This window comes from Eumetopias jubatus, unplaced genomic scaffold (assembly GCF_037043125.1).
Source record: "Eumetopias jubatus isolate StellerSeaLion01/CBP00866 unplaced genomic scaffold, mEumJub1_p1.0 scaffold_6, whole genome shotgun sequence".
In the NCBI taxonomy this organism is placed as follows: Eukaryota; Metazoa; Chordata; class Mammalia; order Carnivora; family Otariidae; genus Eumetopias; species Eumetopias jubatus.
In genome coordinates this window covers 83,352,757-83,376,609 of record NW_028274812.1, presented here as the reverse complement: position 1 = coordinate 83,376,609, position 23,853 = coordinate 83,352,757, and the positions used below count along the sequence as shown (strand labels likewise).

At 37.7% G+C, this 23,853-nt stretch overlaps 1 protein-coding gene across 1 annotated transcript in view; it reads left to right on the top strand.

Annotated features, from left to right (window-relative positions):
• KCNQ5 (potassium voltage-gated channel subfamily Q member 5) overlaps positions 1-23,853 on the top strand; it is a 495,907-nt gene that overhangs the window by 411,662 nt on the left and 60,392 nt on the right. The window contains exons 7-8 of the mRNA XM_028097505.2: positions 2,147-2,242; positions 11,897-11,991. Of these exons, the coding sequence (XP_027953306.2) occupies positions 2,147-2,242; positions 11,897-11,991 (191 nt within the window). The remainder of the gene's footprint in view (positions 1-2,146; positions 2,243-11,896; positions 11,992-23,853) is intronic.

The window sequence follows — 23,853 nt, the reverse complement described above, 5'->3', positions numbered from 1 at the left end:
GGTGCAAGAGATATGTAGTAAACATTTGCCAACTACTAATATATGTTTCTAAGCAATGCCAGTGTGATTTTTAGCACATTTTAGTTTGTTTGGCAAATGCTGAGTTCGTGCTATGTAGGGCCTGTCTTTATTTTCCAAAAGGGATCTAACTCTAAACCTCATTTTCACGTAAGTGCCCAAAAATGGTGGCTATTGCTGTTAATTTAATGTCTACAAAATCTGAATTATGCTCCATGAGTGGATTACATACACTATGCACATAATGTACATACACACAATACATGCAACAAATATGTCATATAAACTCTGTTTTATATTCTTTTATATGTTTATATTTCATGAAAAATAACATTAAAAGGAAAATAAATCTTTCCTGCTTTCAAATAGCAGGGAAAAATTTAGGAGTTATAAATGACTGAAGTTGGAAGACCATTTTTATAACCTCTAGTTAGAGGGAAATGTTGTTTAAATCAACAAACAAGATCATACAGACTGGGTTTTTATGTTTGCACGAAGTTTGGTTGATGTAGCCTCAACCTAATGAAGATCTCAGATGGCATGAGACAATCACAGAAAAAGACAGATGGAAAACAGAACCTATGATGTAATTTCTAATTTCACGGTACAGTCATTCACCCTAATTAATATGGAGTCGATTTTGCTCATTAATAGCAAACTGTATTATCATATAGCTGTATTTTAAACATAGTTGCATTACTGATTGTCTGGTTATTGTCATGGATATGCTCAGAATTGTGACATCTAAGATAAGAAGGAAGGTTAAAGGTGACCTAGAGTCCAAAAGTATCTTCCCCAAGTTGTCATCCAGCCGAGACTTCACACCTCCTATCGATGAGAACCCCACCACCTGCCACAGTAGCCTAGACCATCTTAGAGCTACTTTAAAAATATAAAGAAAAGAAAAACAACCATTCCCTATCTACAGCAAATACTGACTCAGTGCTTATAAGACATCCATCTCTAGCCTAAGGGTTAGACTCCTTGAAGTTTAATAAAAAGGTAATAATTTATAGCTAGCCGGTGAAATCCACAGACTTGAAAGCAGGGGAGCTCCATGTCCCATGCCAATAAAGTGGAGACTTATGGACAAAGCCCAGAGACTGAATGCAGCAGCTCCAAAAGCCAACGTAAGGCTGAAACAAAGTATCTTGATTCCACTGATGTAAGACCAAAACAAACTGCAAAGAAGGAGGCATTTCAAAGAGCCAGGATTTTGGCAGATCAAAATGATAAGCAGAAGGAAGTAAAGTACTTAGCCAAAGTACTAATATAAACCTAGGAGAGACAACTCGTCTTACTAACCCTAAAATCTCAATAGGTGAGCTAAAACCAAAAAGGTAAGGAATGCTAAAAGTATGAGATTAAAACTCAGGGAAGTAGGAATGTGCTTTGCAATAACCCGTGCTCTTGTCTTTATTATATAAACAGGCAAAATGGAAAACTTACTATCTTCAAAATTGAGTGTCTGGATAGCTGTCTCCCCCCACCCCTTTCACTTTACTTTAGTAGGTGTAGAAATATAGCATCATGGATCATTAAGCTGGGACAGATTTTAAATATGCCCCCACCATTTCAAGAATGGAAAATATAAAATTTCAGAGTATCATCAAAGTGCTAGAAAAACTCCCATGTCTACAGTAGCAAGACATTAACTGTCCCAAATTTTAAACCCACCTCTGTCCAAACCAGAATTCCTATCCTCTAAACTCCATCATGCCCCCCAATTCCAAATGGATACAACCATTTACTCTAACTTAAACATAAAGAAGTGTCACGGAGAAGGCCACACACACACACACACAAACTTTTCAAAATTGAGATTTTTATTTATAATTGTGGTGCCTCTTACCACACTATAAGAAATCATAAATGGCATTGCCTGGTTGATTTACTCAAGAACAAAAGTTGTTACATTTCTTGACAGGCTTGCCTCAGAACTTGCCATTGCCAGTGGTGTTATAACAGAGGTAAATAGTATTTGTTTTAATAAGTAATATGTTTACCAACAGGTTGCACAATGTTTGTCTTTTCTCAGACTCATTTTAGAGGGTTTTTTTAAATATTTGTCTTACTTAATAGTCCTTTCGAAAAAAATTTTAAGTACTATTTTTGTATTTTGTTCCAGGGCATTCTTGGCTCAGGTTTTGCATTAAAAGTACAAGAACAGCACCGTCAGAAACACTTTGAGAAAAGAAGGAACCCAGCTGCCAACCTCATTCAGGTAAATGTCAATGTAACAGGTTGATGGCAACATCTGTCTCTATGTGAGTGCTTGCTGGGTCATTTTCCAGTCTTTGTGCCTCACTGCTTGGGAGAGCTACTGATTTGTTTTGTTCATAAAAATGAAATTGGAACTTAATGTACAGTCTTGGATTTGGGTAGACGAGCCCCCCTCCCCCCAAAGAGAAAAATATGTATTTTCAACAAATGGCCCATGCGTTGCTCAGATTTATTAACCATGCCAGCGAGGACATGCGGAGGTTAGCAGTTGTGTCGGTCCTGGAATGACCTAATGTATCTTACGGATGACTTGATGAAACATAATTGATCATTAAGTGATGGAGCAGAACATGGCATTGTTCCCTGCATTACGATTACTTTCTCCAGGCAGATGTATGCCACTGCTCTGAAGAACAGCATATTTGTTTAGGATGTCAAGGTTTACTGCCCATGAGATTGCTTTTAATGCCACCTAGAGCAATAACTTGAAATAGTTCATCCTATTTTAAGAGCTGGTGGGATTATGGAATATGTCAACGTTTGAGAATATGAAGTAATAAGCATATTATATGAAACTACCTCATAATACAAGGCTGTTTAATTTTCATTTTCTTTTCAATAACTCTGGGTTTGCTTCAGCATTAGCAAGGAATGCTTCTCCTATTGCCATCCATATCTTTTGAGAATAGAACCATCCTAAAACCAGGTTGTTTAAGAATCACAAAGTATATTCTTCTCTAAATCCATGCCATGAAGCTGGTGTTTAATTATGGAGACAGTCTGAGATTTCTTCCCTTCCCGCCAAACAGTGGGGGACGCAGAACTTCTAAACTGTTGGGGTTTGGAGTGGCGATCTGAGATGCTAGGAGATTTGTCTTCATGGTGTAGTGACAAGCACACTGTTTTCATTTAGATTGTAGGTTTAAGTGGGTGCACTGGTGAGGGGTAACCACTGCACAACCCTACCTTTAGCCTTTGTCTGCAGCTGTAATGGGCAGGACATCCAACAGAAATGGAGCAGGGGAAAGAAGCAGGTGAGGGCAGTTCAGTTATATCATGAAGGACATCATTTTATATCTAATGACTAAATAAGTATTAATCTTTAACTCAAACTACAAGTATTGACAGACCATTGGGCATGACTTCTAATGCAAACCATCTCTATTTTTTTAATGCTTGGGTTTTAAAAGAGCATTAAAGAGAAATGTTGTTCTCTAAAAGAAAAAGATTCCTAAGTAGTAGAAGTTGAAGATTTGAAGCCAAATAATAATCCCCATAATGGAAAGAGGTGTCACACACTTTAGTATGCACACAAAACACCTGAGGCCCAGAGCTGTTAGCCTTTCATCCTTTGGTGCTTCTTAACCCTTATGAAATGTTGCCACACTTTCAGTGAATTTTTCTTCTTACTATTTTTATCTTTTAATATCTTTCCTTCTCATCTTTTAATTCTAGAACAGTGTTTTCCAACTTGGCGAGTGCAGAAGCTCTTCTATGGGTTCCTTACATCTGTCCGGGGCACCAAGCCCTGTCTATATATGGAACCATCATATATCTTACCCATGTCAGGACTCCTTGCTCTCAGGAGAATGGAGATATTGTTATCACAAATAAAGTTCAAATGTATTTAAAATCCTTACTAAATTATTTCTTAGCTTTTCTATTTATATTTTCTCAATCAACACATACTCAAAATATAACCACTTTTAGGTACAGATCCTTGATACTTCTGGATATTAAAAGGGGGCTCTATATAAAAAAAACGTTTTAGAATATCAACTGTTCTGTTTGAAAGTGAGCCCTTTGAGGCATTTCTCCTGCACGTATCCCTTGTGATGATATAGAACTCTACTGCCCAGTACAGTTGCCAATAGCTACATGTGGCTATTTAAGCTTATAAATTCAATTCCTCAGTGGCACTAGCCATATCTCAAGAGGTCAGTAGCATTATGATAGATACTGGCTACCATATTGTACAAGACAGATATACCAGAATATTGGAGGAACTTCCCTGATCTAACTTATCAACCACTAAATTGTGCAAAAACAATTTCCAATTGAACTTGAAAACAGACTGCCACTCTTGTAGCAAATCAATGGACCAGAGGTAATTATAAGTCCACAGCTAAAGCCAGACAAGGCCTTCCTTTCAGGTAACCCATAAAGACTGAGAGACTGACCAAACAGTTGTGCTCAGAGATCCAGAATTTCATTTTATGGAACTGGATTATATAACATATACTGTGATCAATAATTAAACTTGTACAAGTAAGAAGCTTTTACACAGCAAAGGAAACCATCAACAAAATGAAAAAGCAGCGTACTTAGAATGAGAGAAGATATTTACAAATGGTATATCCAATAAGGATGTAATATCCAAAATATATAAAGAACTTATACAACTCAACACCAAAAAAAAAAAAACCAAAAAACAAAGAGTCCTATTTAAAAATCAGCAGAGGACCTGAATAGACGGTTTTCCAAAGAAAACATACAGATGGCCAACAGACACATGAAAAGATGCTCAACATCACTCATCATCATTGGAATGCAAACCAAAACCACAGTGAGAGATCCCCTCACACCTGTCTGGATGGCTAAAATCAAAAAGACAAGAAATAACAAGTGTTGGTGAGAATGTGGAGTAAAAGGAACCCTTGTACACTGTTGGTGGGGATGTAAATTGGTGCAGCAATTGTGGAAGACAGTGTGGAGTTTCCTCAAAAATTTAAAAATAGGAATAACATGTGATCCAGTAATTCCACTACTAGGTATTTACGCAAAGAAAATAAAAACACTAATTTGAAAAAAATATATGCATCCCTATGTTTACTGCAGCATCATTTACAATAGCCAAGATATGAAAGCAACCCAAGTGTCCATCAATAGATGAATGGATAAAAAATATGTGGTATACTTATACAATGGAATATTACTCACCCATAAAAAAGAGTGAGTTCTTGCTGTTTGTGACAACAAGGATGGACTTAGAGGGTATTATACTAAGTGAAATAAGTCAGACAAAGACAATACCATATGATTTCACTTATATGTAGAATCTAAAAAAATAAAACAAACAAACAAAAAACAAACAGACCCATAAGAGAACAAACTGATGATTGCCATAGGGGTGGGGGATAAGAGACTGGGTAAAATGGGTGAAGGGGAGTGAAAGGTACATGCTTCCAGTTATGGAGTGAATAAGTCACGGGGATGAAAGGTACAGCATGGGGAATATAGACAATGGTATTGTAATAGCGTTATATGGTGACAGATGGAAGCTGCACTTGTGGTAAACACAACAATAACATATAGAATTGTCAAATCGCTATGCTGTACACCGGAAACTAATGTAACAGTGTGTGTCAACTATGCTTCAATAAAAAATAATAATTAAACTAATGCAGACGTAGGTAATATTTGTGAAATCACTAATTTTCTTTTACTTAAAACTCCAGCTTATGTGTTATGCTGAACAAAAAATAGTATAAAATGAAAGACTTAAAATGCTCAAGAATACCTTTAAAATCTAATCATAATTTCATTAATCAAAGTAGAATCTACAAATTTAAAAGGCAACTGTTCTCCCCCCATCCAAATGCAATTGATTTTTTACTAGACATAGGAATAATAATATAATTATTAAATGTTTTCATTGTTCTTCCTTGCTGTAATCCTTAGCCAGAATTCAGAGCTTTAAGCTTTGATTATATATTGCAGAAATTTATTTTTAAGGATGCAGTAGATTGAAAAGCAATCCTTACTTGCTGATCCATTTATTTTCTCACCCAATAAACCTGCCTTGATTTGCTGAACACACAAAGGATCAAGACCAAGAGTAATGTCATTTGTTTTAAGCCAGAGCCACTATCTTTCTCAAAGGGCACTGAAGGAGACTAGAATAATTATGGTGATCATTTCACATAATATACAAATATCAAATCATTTTGCTGTACACCTGAAACTAATGTTATATGTCAATTATACTTCAATAAAAAATTAACATAAATAAAAAAAATAAAAAGGCACTGGGAGGCCCAAATTGCTTTGTCATTTGGTTGGTGAGACAATTAAATTAACCAGCCTTTCTGGGTTTTAGAGAAAAGTTGAAAACCCCAGCAGCTTTCAGCAAATTTAGCTGTGTCAATATCTTTGCATGATTTATTTAAATTAACTTTTCATTTCAAATGGGGCAGTCTGGGAAAAGAAAACAGCTTGAATACCTGCCCAAATGCCGCAGCTTTTATTAATAATGCCCAGACTTGCAAAGTATTTTTCAGTTTGCAGGGTGTTTCTAATACATGATGTCACTTGATCTTCAGGCCAAGCCTAGGAAGAGCTAGGACTCAGTCCCTGGGGTCTGAATCATAATGCATTACTCCTTTCAAATAGCAGCAGTTGTGTCCTCATTTATGGATCTCTGAAGTCTTGGGGCTAGCATTTAAAGATACTTCAAAAATGCCACATTAGGGGGTTTATTTTGAGAAAGATTGGACCAGGTCAGGGTGGAGCCAAGATGCTTGCTGGAAAGAGAAACAGGAGAATTAAGTGAAAGTTTGTGAAGTGGACGCTGACCGACAGGCTTATTCTCCTGAAGGGAAGAGATTAGAAGATACTGCTATGGGGAAGCTATGCAGCCCAAAAGAAAAAATAATTATATATTGAGACTTCGGCTTCCACCTGAGTCTTCACCCAGTTACCCTGAAGTAAGGCCACCAGTCAATACTCTCAAGCCTTATACAGAGCTTATAATAATCTTTTTTAGTGCTTTATTCATAAATAAGAACAGCCTGAGAAAAAGTTTCCTAGATGTGTGAAACATGATGGCAGAAAAAAAAAGAAAAGAAAAGAAAATGGAACAGAGCTAAAGCTGTGAAAACCTCCCAGAAATTAGAAGAAAAAGACAGAGATAGAAAATAAGACCAAAAAAGAAGGAAAGTTGGATGATGCTACCAGGAGATCAAATATCCAACTAATACCTCAAAAAGAGTACAGGGAAATTAAGGGAGGATTTTAGCAAAGAAATGTTATATTATGATTCTCCAGAACTGAGTGGTCACTCAGGGTCCACCCTGGGCCCACCAAGTGCCCAGCACTGCAAACAAAAGAACACTTGCAAAAAGGACCTTACGTGCCTTCTGGGCAGGATGTATCCAAAGGGTAAAGAATTAAGATGGCATTAGCTTTCATATCACATCTTCTTTGTCCATTCATCCATTAATAGGACACTTAGATTATTTCCACATTTGGGGTGTTATGGAGAGTGTGGCATTGAACACAGGAGTGCAGATAGCACTTTGATATCCAGTTTTCATTTCCTTTGGATATAAACCCAGAAGTGGGGTTACTGGATCATAATGGTAGTTCTGCTTCTTATTTTTTGAGGAACTGCCATCCTGTTTTCCACAGTGGTATATGTATACAAAGGAACGTTATTTCAACCATGAGAAGCATGAAAATTCCTCAATTGGTGGCAACATGGATGGACTTTGAAGGCATTAGTCTAAGTGAAATAGCCAGACAGAAGGAGACAAATACGGCATGGTCTCACTTATATATGGAATCTGAATTTTTTTAAAGTCAAACTCCTAGAAGCAGAGTAAAAAGTGGTTGCCAGGGGCTGGAGTGTCGGGTAAATAGAGTAAAAGGGTAAAAACTTTCAGCTATAAGATGAATAAGGTCTGAGGATCTAATGTACAACATAGGAACTATAGTTGAGAACACTGTATTATATCACTGAAATCTGCTAAGAGTAGAGCTTAGTTGTTTTCACAAAAAAAGAAGAAAATAAAGATGAAGAAGAAGAAGAAGAAGAAAATAAAGACATGGGGGTAATATATACATCTAACAAATCACCATGATATACACTTCACTTGTCTTACAGTTTTATATAAGTCAGTTATACCTAAATAAAGCTGAATTTAAAAAAAAAAAAGCTACTTGGATAGAATTACTCTTCTAAAACAAGAAGATAAACCAAGAAGAGACACGGGATCCAGGAAAGAAGAGATCCCACCCAAAAAAGAGCCAAGGGAATTCCCAGGATGATAGGAAGAGAAGCCCAGAACAAAAGCTCAAGCAGGTCTCAAGAGCAGAGGAAGCAGGAGGCTGGAGAGCTCCAGGAAATAGATCTCCAAGGAAATAAAAAATGAAACTGACAGATTCCATGATGTATTTGAGGAGTGGAATTTTAGAGTTCTATTAGTTGGGCAATGTATTTGTAAGAGGTACAAAAAAGCAAACCAAGAAATTGAAATAGGGCAATAATTACTCTAAGACAAAACAAAACTCTATATATAGGAAAGTAAAAGTAGTCCTGGTACACCACATTGCTGAACTAGGAACAGTAGTTACATGGTCATAATAGTGCAAATGCTAAATAGCAACTGAACTAAAAGTTGTTGTTCGGATAAAAGGAAAGAAATAGGATGTGTGAGTGAGCTGCCATTATTTTTCATGGCGGGAAGCTAATTGGTAATGCCTAAAATTGAAATATCAAGAAACATAAGTATGAGAACAATCCTTAAAAATAAGAATTCTTAAAAATAGAAGCAACAGCTGTAAGAGGTGAAGGGGGTTTACCTCTAAGGAACAAAAAGTAATGAGAAGCAAGGTGGGGAAGGGATTGCTGGTTTTCACCCTAAATCTTTTTGTACTCCAACTTCTTAAATCCTGTACCTTGAAAATAATCAGTTCCATGTTAATTATACTTTGGAAGGTGACCTGAAACTAAAATTTCCAGAAAGGGTCAAATGTGCCATAGCTGTAATACTCTAGACAATACAAACTAAATACTCCCTTTAAAGACTTAATTATACTGATATTGTACTTATAATTATAGACCAAAGTTTGAATTTGTTTGGCTGCCTAGAGCATCAGGGTCACCTGATAAATGGTAAATTTGGCTTTCATTTTGTTTCTTGTTGCCCTATCCTTTGGAGTACATTTGCCATGTCAATTAAATCCCTCTGGGGCATTATTTTTCTCTTGCCAACCACTATGTGATTTTGGCTTTAAATGTAGGAAGATCAGCTACTTGATCATATGGTCGTGGCCTTGAGGTTCAGGTACCTGAAGCAATTAGTTGAGTGAGCAAGCTAAGGACGGGACAAAGTTGTTAAGATTATAAGACTAATGAAGTTACACTTTCCATTTCCATCTCTACTGTTAACTAATATCCGCTCCGATTCAGATGCCACTGCTCCTTCTGTATCTCCCATTTCCAAGACATTTTTAGGAGAAGAGTAATGAAGGGCATAAGAGCTTAGCTCCTGAGATCAACTTAATAGAAAAAGAGCAAGAAATCAGGACTCATTTTTAAGGAAATCTTTAATTTTCTAAAAGAGGCCTGGTTCATCCCTAGTTCTTTGTAACATGGGCAGGTAATGTCTTCGTCCCATTTTTTGTTGTTTTGTTTGGGATTTTTTTCACTGGTATCTAATAATGCACAGGCTTGCTGGGTGCTTCCAGTTCTACACAGGTCTTGCTTTCAAAGCATCTGAGTTCACATCTATATGATGCCTTCTATGAAAATTGTTTAATTAAAGTAGCCATCTGTGCTGTCAGAGCATTGGAGTTTCCCTGGGCCTCACTATATAAGAAACTGCAATGATAAACCCATGTGTTTTCATTGATTACTCTAGGTCACTCTGTAAACTGTGTTTAAACATTATTTGCAAAAACTAACATTTCAAGATGATGTGATAATTGTTTTACTCTCTTTAAGATGCCAAGATGCTTAGCATAAGTTTTCACAGATTTGTAAGATAAATCAACAATGAGCCATGTAAGCAAAGCTCCAGGCAAGGAACCCCGCTTCAATTATTTAAACCTTCCTTAATAATATTTTTTTAAATATCCTCAGGTCTTAAGATATATTTTCCTAGTTTTTTATATCACTTCTTGAACATTTTACTGAAGTGTAATATGCATACAGAATAGAGCACATACCTAAAGAGAACTGAGCACTCCTGTGTAACCAGCACCCAGATAAAGAAACAGAACATGACCAGTACCTTCTATGTATCCTTTCTCAATCACTGTCCCCCAAGGGTAACCACTGTGATGCCTTCAAACAGCATAAATCAAATGGAATCACACAGCATGTCCTCTTTTGTGTCTCGTCTCTTTCACTCAACGTGATTCATATAAAGTTCATTCATCACTGAGCATAGTTCCAGCGTGCTATTACTGTGGACTATTCCACTATGTTAATGTACCACATTTTACCTATTTATTCTTCTGTTGGTAGGTGTTTGAGCATTTCCAGCTTCAGCTTATTAAGAGCAGTGCAGTTTTGAACATGATACTACATATCTTTTGATGAATATATATAAACACATCATTGAGTATGTATGTAGGAATGTGTAGCTGTATCATAGGGTATGTATATGTATAAATATCCAGCTTTAATAGATACTGCCAAACAGTTTCCCAAAGTTGTTGGGTCAACTTTTAAGTATTTTTGTTCAGGGCATATTTATTTAATGATATTCTCAAGAAAAGGCCTATTATTAGATCACTGTTTTTTTCGTTGTAAGTTTCAAAATCATGAATGACCCGTTTAAATGGATCTGCCACATAAAGTAGAATGCTTTGATTTATGAATTATAATAAAAAAAAACTTCTCTCGGGATATTGGAGTAAACACTTTGTCATTAGAAATGTTTGCAGACTTATTACAAAGGAAAAAAATTCACTAACATCTATATAGAAAATAAGTTCGGGCAATCTCCCAGATGGACAGTTTGGAGGGAAACTTTTCCAGCAATAGCCATCAGGTAGTAAGCAAAGGGCAACAGAGGGATTCTATGACCAAGAACCAGGCAGTATGAGATAATGTCTCAACTCTACCAACCTTGTGTAAACCTCTTAATTTACCTGAGGCTTTATTTTTCTCTTCTACAAAATAAGAGTCTGAATCCACCTTTCCAGTGTAAGGACTACGTGAAGATACATTGTATTATATATGTCAGTTGTAATTATATAAAGTAGAGAGAGCTTATGTTTTACATCAAAAAGCCCTAACATATTCTTAGACCATGACATTAAATTTTTAACTTTCCAATTATATTCCTAGAGAGTACATTTTCCCTGTCTTGTTTTAGCCCTGCTTTTTATTATCACTGTCCCCATTTTTAGCATTAGCAGTATTACACAGTCCAATGTCAGGGAATGACACTAATTAATGTTCATTAATGACCCTTTCATTAGTTTACTAGCTGGTTTACTGTTAGTTTACTAGTTGCATTGTGGGTTGTAGGTAGTCCTTTGCCACTATCTTATCAAATGGTGACTAAAGATGTGCAGTCGTTCCCGAAATGCATGTTCTTGCTCAGATAGTTTACCTCGGATAATATCATCTCCTTTCCTAGCCAATTCACAGGTTGCTTTTATGTTATACTTTTTGGTACTTTTATTGTCTGGTGTGAGTTGTTTTGAAAACCAGTTCCACTGATGTGGCAGAATGTGTTTAACAGCAGGCTGAAAATGCCAAAGTCGCCTTCTTCACCCTCTGGGCATTTAATCGGGGCCAAGTATGACAAGGAAAAGATTCTTAATATATATTAACTTAATAATCTCCCTTTTCATTTTATTCTATTTTCTCCTCTCTTTTGTTTTTTCTTTTTTATGTCCCCACGTATGCCACATGCAGTGTGTTTGGCGTAGTTATGCAGCTGATGAGAAATCTGTTTCCATTGCAACCTGGAAGCCACACTTGAAGGCCTTGCACACCTGCAGCCCTACCAAGTAGGTATCACTGTGACAGCTGGTGCTCTCATCAAGCCTCTTCACGTTCCCAAAACAAACCACACATACACACACACACACACACACACACACACACACAAACACACACACACGTACGTGTTGATATTTGGATTGTCTTATTCTCTCTTGCCCTTCAAGAGATTCAAACCTGTTCAGTAGCACCTCAGGCACAAAACTAAATGGACTCAGTGTTGTTCCTCAGCATTCACAGACTGAACTTAAAGATTAAAGAAATTCAAACTTTTATAGAGATTTATTGCTACTATTTCATGCTTATTTTCTAATAAATCATTTCATAAAGCCCACTGAAATTCTAAAAGTAACCACCATGGTTCTTGAAAAACAATGATGGTTTAAACTCCGTCGGTCACCTGACCCCAAGCAGGGAGCACTTTGAGAGCAATGTATCTTTGCATAAAGTCCCTCAAAGTCATTTCTCATCTGGATCATCTTAGAGGATGGTCCTGGAGCTTTCACATGCTGATCAAGCTAGTGTCAGTAGCAAAAGAATAGCTGGAGTCCTAATAGGATTACCCCATTCAGTGAAGCAATGGGACCAATCAGATTAAAATTTGAAATTAGCATTCAAAATTGGAAAGTAATATGGCTTCCATTTACATTTCATTGGCCCAAACAAATCACCTGGCCAGGCCTCAACTCAAAGGGGATGGGAAAGTGCAGTCCTCCCATGTGCCTGGAAAGAGAAGAGAACCAGAAAACTTATGAACAGTCCTAATGGTTACCACAGTGATCTTTAATTTAAAAAAAAATCCTTAGTCCTGGAATCCTGGACTCCAGTTCAACTATCCGAATATACTTAATCAAAATCACCATATTCATTAAAGAAGTCCTCATTGAAACAACCAAAGCACATAAGCCAAGGGAAAGGCTTTCTGTGTCACCCAGCTTGATTGCAATAGTCAGTTCCTCAGGTTGTCCAAAGGTTACCAAAGTGCTTATTTACTTAGTACTTTAGAGCACCTGCTGTTCCCTTTCATAGTCCAACAAAACCTTAATCCTAGTGGCTTCATGGGATTCAAGGCATCCAACTACTGTGATTCAATCAGAGAAACCTCTTTCTTACTTGCTGTGGAAGAGCAATCAACTGGAGAACCCTTCATGACTTATTGCCTGGAATTTCAGTCTCAAAGGAGGTTTGTGCTGCTTCAGAGCACACACTGTTAGGAAGCCATACATCTGTCACTAACTGTCAGGATCTGTTACATTACTTCCCTGATCCTCCCCGGGCCCCATCCACAAAGTGAAGGATGAGAGGTGAGCAAGATAACTTTTAAGCTCTGATAGGACATGTCTCCTAAAAGCTGGGATCAAAACCTGTGAAAGAGATATTCCTAGAACCTCAGGTCTTCAGAAGGGACGGAACCTTAGCAAGGAAAGAAGCATGGATGCTGTCAAATGAATGCATGCATGAGAAATCTCTTTTCATGTAGATCTTAAAATTGAGTTGACTTTCCTTTATTGAGTATGAGACTCTTTCAAAGTTGTGGTAATAAAAACAAAAAATCTATTCCTTGGAGGTATTGAGTCAGAAATGGGAATTGTATAGAAATTATGTTTCTTGTACTCATGAAGGTTTCTAGGTATATATGTAAGACGAAAACTAGTAGAAGAAACAAAAGAAGGTTCTCAAGTGACAGAAGAGAATGATCTATTATCATGTGATAATCTGGCTTTCCACTTCCCGAAGTTTTTGGATTAAAGTCATTCTGAAGCCTGGAAAAAATTATTGAATAATAAGTCAAATTCTCCCAGTGCATAAACTATGATTTTACTCACATAATTTCTCTTTCTTCCTCTGAAATTTTCCATTTTAAATGGGGGAGGGGAGGGAAGGGAGAGGAGAATTTATGCAAACACCTATATTCATGCTGTTCCACTTTGGCTGTCAGCCATCCGCCTCATTGTCCTTTCCCTGAACCCCCCATTTACCTCTGAGTCTCGGCCCCATTTACTGAATAACGGGGTACTTGTCCTGAATGACACAGCCATCCTGGCAAAGTTCAGGAAACCTGAATATCCTAACATCTCTCCCTCTAGTGACATGTTATTGTTCCAAATTGTGTGGTTCTTAATCTTTATTATTGTTGTTAGTTTTGTTAAACCATGGAGAACATGATAATAATTGTGGACTCTTTCCCACAAAAAAAAATATTAAATGCAAAAAAATCAGAATTTTGCCTACAATTTTAATGTATTCACAGGCTCCCTGAAGCCAAGTTCAGAACCTTTGCTTTAGAAAGCAAACCTGCTTTCAAGTTTGTAGATCTATGAAGAGAATAATTTACAATGACTTAGGGGGATATTTTTACATTTATAATTAATTGGCTTACTGAGTGCAGAGTGATGTAATAAGAAACAGACTGAAACTTCTTTTTATTTATATAGTGTATTTCCTATAACATTCAGAGTTTAAGAACTTCTGAAGAGATGATTCATTCATTCATTTGTGCATTCATTAAATAACTATTCATTGAGCACCTCTTATTTTGCAATTTCCAGGCACTAGAAGTGTAGTAGTGAAAGAAAAAAGAAACCAAATAGTTTAGAACCTCAGACTTTGGGGAATGTATATTCAAGGGACATTGGGGAGAGAAAATAAATTAAATAAATAAATAAATAAATAAACAAATAAATAAAATATGTACTAGAGTAGTGCTAAGGAGAACAGTATAAAGTAGGGAAGGAATTTGGGGGACATTAGGGATTACAATTTTAAATAGGTGGTCAGGGAAGAGATCATATTATCAATAGCATCATCATCAATGATATCGCTGTCATTAAAAAACATGAACTCATGCTCTTGTTCCCAGGAGTTTTAGAGATACAATGAGATGCTTTGACTCCTCAACCTCATTTCAGGGGGTAGGATGGAAGAGAGGTGTGACAGGGATGCAGGGGAGACAGGGTAGGGTGAGGGGGCAGGCCATACCCGCTCAGTTCCGCCAGGCATATACCCCGCAGTTTCTGACTCTCTCCTTTCTGGTCTGGCTGGTCTCACATAGGCTTTCGAGGTCTTAGCAGTTGCTATTTCAAAGTTTTGTTTTAATAACAGACAGATTTACAGAGGGAACATATTTTTCTTGATTTTCTTCTCAGAGAAAATGAAGGCTGTGCAAAGTGTATAACACAGGTAAATGTGCTCTTTTAGGGAGTGAGTCTGATATTTTATGAAGCTGTGGGGAATTATCAAGCTCCAAGGATGCCATGTGATAGTGTAAAAAGTCAGAATGTAGACATTCTGTAATCCAGTGCCTTCAGTTTTTTCATAAGAAAATCAAGACCTACAAGAAAGTGAGGTGCTTGCCCGAAGACACACAGTCATTTGTAAAGAGTAGGGACCCTACACCACGTTGCACAGACCTGCATTTGCTAAAATGGGTTGTTAAAAATACCATCCAACACTAGTCCAAGGTAGTTGTGCTCAATTTCCCATGCGCCTAATTTACTTCAAGAGAATTCGTACTGTATACAATATGAAAACAAAATCTTCCTCAACAAGTGATTGAAGGTACAGTGTAACCAGCACTATTCTAAGAGTCCTTATTGATGCCAGTTAGATCACAGCTGCTTTCTTAACCATGGATAACCTTAGCTAATGTGGAGTTTACAGTTTTAGGTTACATGTGGGCACTGCTGGTCTTGCTAAGTAAACGTGCCAGCTCAGGTCTGTGCCACAAAGAGTATATGTTGAAAAGTTGGGTACATTTCTTATAAGGAATACTGCTTCTGTGGATCTTGCTTAAAAAGAATTACTTAGGGTACTTTATTCCCCATCCTCCATTATCACGTGCTATAAATGTATTCACCAGTTTATCATCATTTCTCTTCTGCCTGCACGCACCTGAAGGAAAGAACAAGGGGAAACATCCAGCAGGTTTGTGATTTCTCTTCTGCTCCATGTTTGTTTATAAATCTGATACCTAACCGATGTTTTAAATGTATCTCATGTGAGTAAAATTGATCAAGAAATACAAGATGATTAAAAGTGACCTTTCACAAGATTGCCTGCAAAGGTTGCTGTTTCATTGATTTCTTTTTCCCCCTTGGAAGCATCAGTGTCTCCCTAACTCACTGCTTTTTATAATCGGCAGGGCATGGAACATTCTTGGGGAAAAATAATAATTATGGCCTTTGGTTATTCCTTGGTACCATTTTCTCAGATGGAAGTCTTACCAAAGTATTCAAATTCTGGGAAGCAATGTAAGATATATTCCCCTTCATCGGGGTCCTTTTAGAGTAATAAAATGGGATTTTTGGGCAAAAGGAGCACTGTGTACAGGAGGTAAAAACAATCTTTCTGTGACATTTCCAGCTCATTAAGCATTGGTTTACTTGAGTAACATGATTCAGAAGAAGAGCCTCCCCCCGCACAACTGCCCCATCTTTTAGGAAGAAGAAACTTCACCAAATAATTTGTGGCCATTCTTTCATCCTTTCAAGGAAATTCTTTATCAGATTAAAGAGCAGAGAGTTAGACCTAGGAGGAATGGGAGGTGAAAGAGAACATTTTATTCTGTGTTATTGAGTGCCAGGAAAGAGTCTGGATTTGAGAGCATAGCCCCGAAGGACAGAGCCAGGTGGATCTCAGCACTGCTGGTGTGAGGAGTAGCAGAGGCAGAACCAGCAGGAGAATCCCAGGTGCCTGGAAGGGAAGAAGAAAAAAGTTTTTCCTAGCATTGCTACTTGTTTCAGTAGTGAGGAAACAACAGGCATTCCACCTGCACAGAGTTGGCCCCTGGGTGGGGACCAATGGGAGTCCAGGGATTGTTCCTTTAGTTTTGTACTGTCATACTAATGACACTAATTATAATATACTTATACAGTCCTGAAACTAGTTTTGAAAGTTCACTTGGGATGATGAGGTTCTGGGTCATCCATTTCTGCATTATATTAACACTTAAAAAGATTCACGCACCAGAACGTAAAGGCATCCATGATGAGAGATAGATGTGGCAGGATGCACAACACTCCTTTGAGGAAGGTAAGCCTACACAGGGATGGCATTAAGGACTCTTCTCTTACTTGGTAGGCAAAGAATTAGGGCCAAGGTCATTAGATATTCCTGGGTGATATTTCCAGAAAGTTTTAGTAGCCTGAAGATTTGATCTTCTCTACTTTAGAAATATTTCTGCCCAAAGAGAGGTTCTGGTGATTAGACTCAGAATATTCTTTGCATAGACTCTAGAACAGGCAGTCTCACCAATTCTGACCATTTAGTCTTTTTCTGTCTAGACTCCCAGCAAACCCCACCGTCCTTCCCCTGTGGCCATTTTACTTGAAAAGAGTTACACAAAATGAATCATAGCCATTATAAGACATTTAGTCTATTTGGTGATATTTGAAAAGCTCTCCTTGTTTCAGGAGCTATCCATTTACAAATTATGTCAAAGGGTAATTTGTCTCCAAATCCTAAAGGCTGAGACTATCTTTGGCACAAACTCCATAGCTACCTGAGAGCAAGGTCACCTGTCTTGGTTTCATCCTCCAAAACAGAGCTATTGACACCTAAAGGGGAAGTCTGTGAATCATGTGGAGGTGCTCACAAAAGTGTGACGTGGTATGGCAGTCCTGAGTGAGGGGTTCCCTTGGGCTGACACGATATTGCACTTTTTCCAAATGTTACCAAGGCAGAAAGCAAAGACAAAATTAAAGTGTAACTATGGAGCTTTTTTGTTCTTCACTCCAAAAATGAACCTCCCAATCAGCTGTCACGATTCAAAAAGACTACTGACCAAATTTTTTAAATTTCATGATGTTCACATGTACCTAAAATATCAAAATTCATTCAACATGCTTGTGAAGAAGGGTGTCAAAAATTACTCACCTGTAGTTTTGAACATATACAGAAACACCGAGGTATGTTTCGCACAGATTTCTTGCCTCTCTATGGTCACTGGACATTTGGCAAAACCACCATGAAACATGTCCTATATTACCATTTATTGAGCATTCATGCCTTACTTGATGTTTCATACTTCATACACTTAGGTCTTCTGTCCCCCAATTATGTATCACATCACCCTGTGCAAAGCTATGACAGAGAATGGGCTCAATAAACAATTCTTAGATAGAGTTATAAAATGTCCCTGATCGCCAGTAGTTCACGTAGAAAGAGAAAACACCAACAAAAATGGGAATGAGGAAATATACAAAAAGAGAGACAATGAAAAAGTAAAAACATTTCAATAATCTGAAGGAAAAAAGCTGAAGCTCGCATTTTAAAACATCACTTTAGCTTTCACCTTGTTGTGTTCCATGGGCAATGGAATTTATAATACTGCATAATGAATGCAAAAAGACTATTGTATTAACAATAGCAACAGTACCATCTTAAGAAAAACAAATTTGCCCTTACTCAAGCAAAATGTGCACAAAGGAAAATGCATTTATAATGCGGAGTGTTTCTTAGAAGAGAGCAGATTTGGGTCCAGACTATTGCTGATTAATCCTTGACCCAATTTCAAATGGATTAATTAACACTAGCCAAATGCAAAGCCCTTTACTGTGTTTGGGGCCATTGGGTTACTGATGGTGATTCAGATAAGCAGAAGAGAGAAACTTCAGCCAACTCTGTGATCTTCCAGATATCTCAGAGCCTGAAGTCTCCTAAATCTTTCCTCCTGGCTTTTCATTGTGTTAAGAACTGGGAGTAATTCAAGCGTGGATGGGTTTAGCACAGTAGCCAGTAACTCTCTCCTGGTGCGTCTGGCCCGGTCTCCCTCTGAATGACCGGGCCAGACACGGAGAGGCTTTTCTCGCTGCAGAATGTAGTGAAGCATCACACACACTGGTATACCCCCATAGCTAATGAGGTTCCCTGCTTTGGAATATTCTGGTTAGAGAGATTTTTGTCTTTCTACACTGAGGTTAGGGTATTTTTAAACAAATTTGAGCTAGGGAAAGACATCCAGTTCTGTGATGCTTTTGTATTGTTTGCAACAGGTCCAAAATTTTTCTTTAAATATACAAACCATCAGTCTCAAGAGGCTCTCAACTAAACAACAGTTGAAATAGTGTCTCTCTGAGACATTAAAATAATGTCTTTGGTACGGGGTCAGGTACAAATTACCATTAGTCTCAATTGAGCCTGCTCTGTTCTTCCTCTACTTAGACCATAAATGCAACTTCTTTAGCATCATTTAATGATTCATTTGCTTTCCTCTGTCTTCCCATTAAAACAGTTCTAATCCCATATGTGGTGAATATGTTTATTGATTTTATTGTAATTACTCATCCCATTAAGTAATTTTTCCAACTCATTTTTTTAAACTGGATAGTTTTTCTCTGTTTTGGTACTAATTGTCACTTTCAGAAAATAGAATTTACCTATAACCCCATCGAACCCAATTAAGCCAGTACTCTCACCTTGAGATTTTAGGTCCTCCTCCCTTCCTCCTTGACAAGGAGGTCAGTCAGCCATCTTGTACACCCTGCCACAAAAAGGCTCTTCTTCCTCCCTGTTAGGTTTTTATTGCTACTAGACTAGGTCATGCCAACGGAAGTTTGGGAATTATCTATAAATCTTGCTACTTCTGCCTACCCTGTCTCTTTAACCAACAATTGTTGGCTATGTGCATGCTTCATAGTTAAGCTGCCTTGATCACAGTCTGTGGGCTTTAAATAGAACCCTGTCAGACTTCTTATTAGACTATCTAAAGTTGCTTTAACAGGTTCTTGTGAGACTGTTACAAAGATGCATGTCTTCAAAGTTAAAGCATAAATGATATTCTTTTATTACGTTATCATCTTCTGCTGTGATCCACTGAGTGCTTTGTCCAAATTGCTCCTACGTGGTTGGCTTTATTAGGTTCTGAGATATGTGGTTCTTAGGAGAGAACACTAGAATGCTGACAGAAAAGACTGTGCATTCTTGTATTTCTTGGGCGTTTGTTTTCCATTATTTACATTTTCTTTCTTCTATGTGCAATGAATGATCTGCATGTGTTGTTAAACTAAGTAAGGCTAGACATTTTTTTTTTCCAGCATAATCAACTTGTGTCCTTATGGGCAAAATGTTAGATTGTTTCAAAAACAATCTTTTGAAAATGGTTTCTCCTTCTGTTCGCATTTATTGATAGAGGGGAAAGATTTAGTCTTAAGACTAAGTCTGTAAGAAAGACTTACAATAAGAAACTCTTTTTTTAACAAGCTAGTGACCTAGAATCTTTTCTTCTGACTTTTTGGAGCATGTATTCTGACAATTATTGATATTAACTACAACTGCAGGTATTTTATACAAATCAAGAACCTTTTTTAATATTTCAAAGCAATTAATGTTATCAGCTTCATTGATTCCTATAAATATTTAAGGTTCTGAAATATTTTGTTCCTCGTTTATACTGTGTTGCATTGCTATTTATTACAAGGGTTGCTGTATTTTAAAATATTTATGTTCTTATTTTCATATGAATCCGATGCTAACATACAGGCTACCATCATTTGTAATGCGTGTTTCACATCCAGTGGTTTCAACCTCACCATTAAGAGCACTGATTATTTTCCAAGCAGCACAATTAAACTATGTAGTTAGGACTTACTGCTTAAATAGTCTGTATATTATATCTGAAAAACAATAAAGCCAAATGGCTTTGTTGTTCTAAAAAGAAAAAGAAATCCCTAAGCACTTTCGTGGTGGTGAAATGCTTAGTAATGTGCTGCTCTATTTCCCTCACTCCTAGTAAGTTCTGTAGTAATAAGCAGAAGCTCTTCAGAACGTACACCTCACGGAAGCAGAGGTACCCAGCATCCCGGCTATTGACATGAAATTTGAGAATGCCAACTAACCTCAGGTGCATGACCTGGTTCCACCGCCATCCTACCTGAGCCCTGCTCAGAGACTCACTCTTCCTAAGGACTTCTTGAATGAGGTTTTCAACCCGCTTGTAATTTTCGTTGTTGCCTGTTGCCTGCTTTGATACTCTACGCCAGGGCCAAATAGGCAGGGTTCCGCACAGCCCTGGCGCCTCCTTGTGGTGGGACAGCTGCTGAGCTGCTGCACGCACTGGATTGTTAACGGCTCAGTCGCCATATTGTGCCTGAGGCGAGAATTTGTAGAATGCTTATCCTATGAAGGGCTAAAACCCTAATTAAGTATAACAAGGACTACAGCATTCTAAGTCCAAGAGGATTACTGTGGGGTTACAATAATGCCACACAGTTCCCTGGCAGGGAACATCCAGTAGTAGCCTGCATGCTGGGCCATTTGAGTTATTTGTACGTCTGGTTCCTAAAGGAGGAAGAATTCCCTTGCACGGTTCCCCATAGTTGTGCAGGTGCCCCCTCCTAGAGTCCCCAGCTGATTGATGCCACAATCAATGACCACAATGTCCTTTGGCTTACTTTCTCCAGAGAGACCTTCTTATTGGTCTCCTAGGAATAATCTTTGACAATCTTCCTAAAAACACTGTTACATAAATCTTCCTCAAAAGTCACGTTTATAGGGGCGCCTGGCTGGCAGAACATGTCACTCAATCTCAGGGTCATGGGTTCAAGCCCCACGTTGGGTATGGAGCCTACTTTAAAAAAAAAAATCGTGTTTATAGATGTGACCAAAAGGTAGGAAAATAACGAAAATTTGAATGGACCAGTGAAGAGTCTATATTTTTAATCAATGTGCATTTCAGTAACAGTCATCTAATCAGTTTAATAGTCATCTAATCAAGATGCTCTGTTGATTTCCAAAGGGGAAAAGAAGTAGAAAAACTAATAGAAGTGAGCTTTTTTGTAAGAACAGGTCTTTGCTTTGGAGAACAAAATTTTGCCTGGTTAAAAAGTTCCGGGTTAAGGTTTTATTCCTAACTTTCATACAATTATGTCAAAAGAGAGACTGAAAACATTAATCTTTTTTGTCTAATTTCATATGTAATGTGTTGGATTCACTTTAAAATGATTTTTGGTAATTCTTTTAATAGTAGACATTGGCAAATATTCATGCAGTTAAGAAGGACAGAAAGCGGGGCACCTGGGTGGCTCAGTCGTTTAAGCATCTGCCTTCAGCTCAGGTCATGGTCCCAGGGTCCTGGGATCGAGCCCGGCATCGGGCTCCCTGCTCGGCGGGAAGCCTGCTTCTCCCTCTCCCACTCCCCCTGCTTGTGTCCCCTCTCTCACTGTCTCTCTCTCTCTCTCTCTCTCCCTCTCTCTGTGTTAAATAAATAAATAAAATCTTTAAAAGAAAAAAAGGGACATGGTAGCTAGAACTCATTTATATCAACTGTAAGTGCTTTAAATAGTACTAAGAGTCAGAGAAAAATATTATTTCCACTTTCCATGAAAGAGATGCTATCAAAATGTTTCATAGAGGCAACTTTTAAATAAAAATATTTTCTTAGGAGCAATTGTTTTTAATTATTTCATTATTGTAAATTAGCCATGGAGGGTTTGATGCTGATACTTATTTCAGATTTTTTTATTTTTTCAGTAATTGAAATTCTTAAAAGGGAAAAACTAAATTTTATATTAAGTGGTTTTATGATGTTTTCATCAGTTTCTTCTTCATTTAGTTGGTATAAGAAAGAGATATATCTTTAAAGTTTGAGAAAATAATTTGATATTAACGAAACTCAACCTTCCACAGTAATTAGCATCTATGAGTTCCAGAAAAGGTAATCAACTAGATAAAGTACAATGAGAACACTTGTAGTGATAGCTATGTAAACTTAAACCGTTCGTTCATCTAAATAAAGGTGCAGAGTTGAGCATATGTTCCTGAACCCTATCATCATAAACTTAAATGATGGAACAGATGTGCTAAAAACTGAGAAGAGATGTGAAATTCTTACTATTTAAAAAAAAAAAACAAAAACAAAGTTTGAGAAGAGTAGACATTTTGGGTCCTATCCCTTTGAGGATCTGTTTAAATGATTTGAAGGTTTGGGATGACATGGAGAACCTAGTCTCAGCATAAACAGATGCAGTTTTATATGTTATTGTTGCTGTTGTTTGATGTGATCTACCATTTAATCATGCATTTGTCAAGTGCAGAGAAAGCCTTTGACTGACGGGATTGTTTTAAAGAACTCTTGAACCCACCTGACCCCATCACAAAACTGCCCAGCCTGTTCTTTGCATGTGCCTTCAGCTAGTCATGCTGGACTTACCTACGTCTGCATTTCAGAGGGGAGCGGTCAGTTGCATGGTCGACTCGTTTATTGTTACCAGGACTTTCTGATCACCATAGTTCATTATTTGATTTGTTTTCATGTAAACACATAAAATGTGGTGTCTTTTTAGAATATCATTTGTTAAGCAACTAGGCATGGAAAAATAAATGTTACTGTTTCTTGTTAGCTACAAAACACATAACCACTAAACACATTTGCTGTTGGCATGCTGCAGCTGGGGACAGTGGACATTGCGGTAAGTGGAAAAAACAAGGGCTCCACTTCGTCTTGGATAATCCGTGTCCATGAGAACACTGCCTCCTTCATGCCCCACAAAGGCTGCAGCATGACTGTGGGTCTCAGCCTCTCAGAGTAGCTGCTCCAACTTACTGCCCTCAGACCCTTCACCCTTCATTTCGGCAGACCCTGAAGAGTCCTGGGCCTCTCACTCGCTACGAGTATCATTTCCTGATGAATAACACAGCGCTTTATAAATGAAACAAGAACACAAACAAAATGGGGACACAGCATCTCTTGGTTCCCACAAAAATCCCTTAGCTATGTTGCTATTTTCGTCTTTATGTTCAAGATGAGGACTCCAAACCCCAAGTCTCTTTGATTCCAACCTGCCCTTCCCACCACATCACACCACATCTTTTGATTGGGAAAGCATGGAGATATACTTCGGGTTTTGTTGTTGTTGTTAATGCTTCCTTTATCA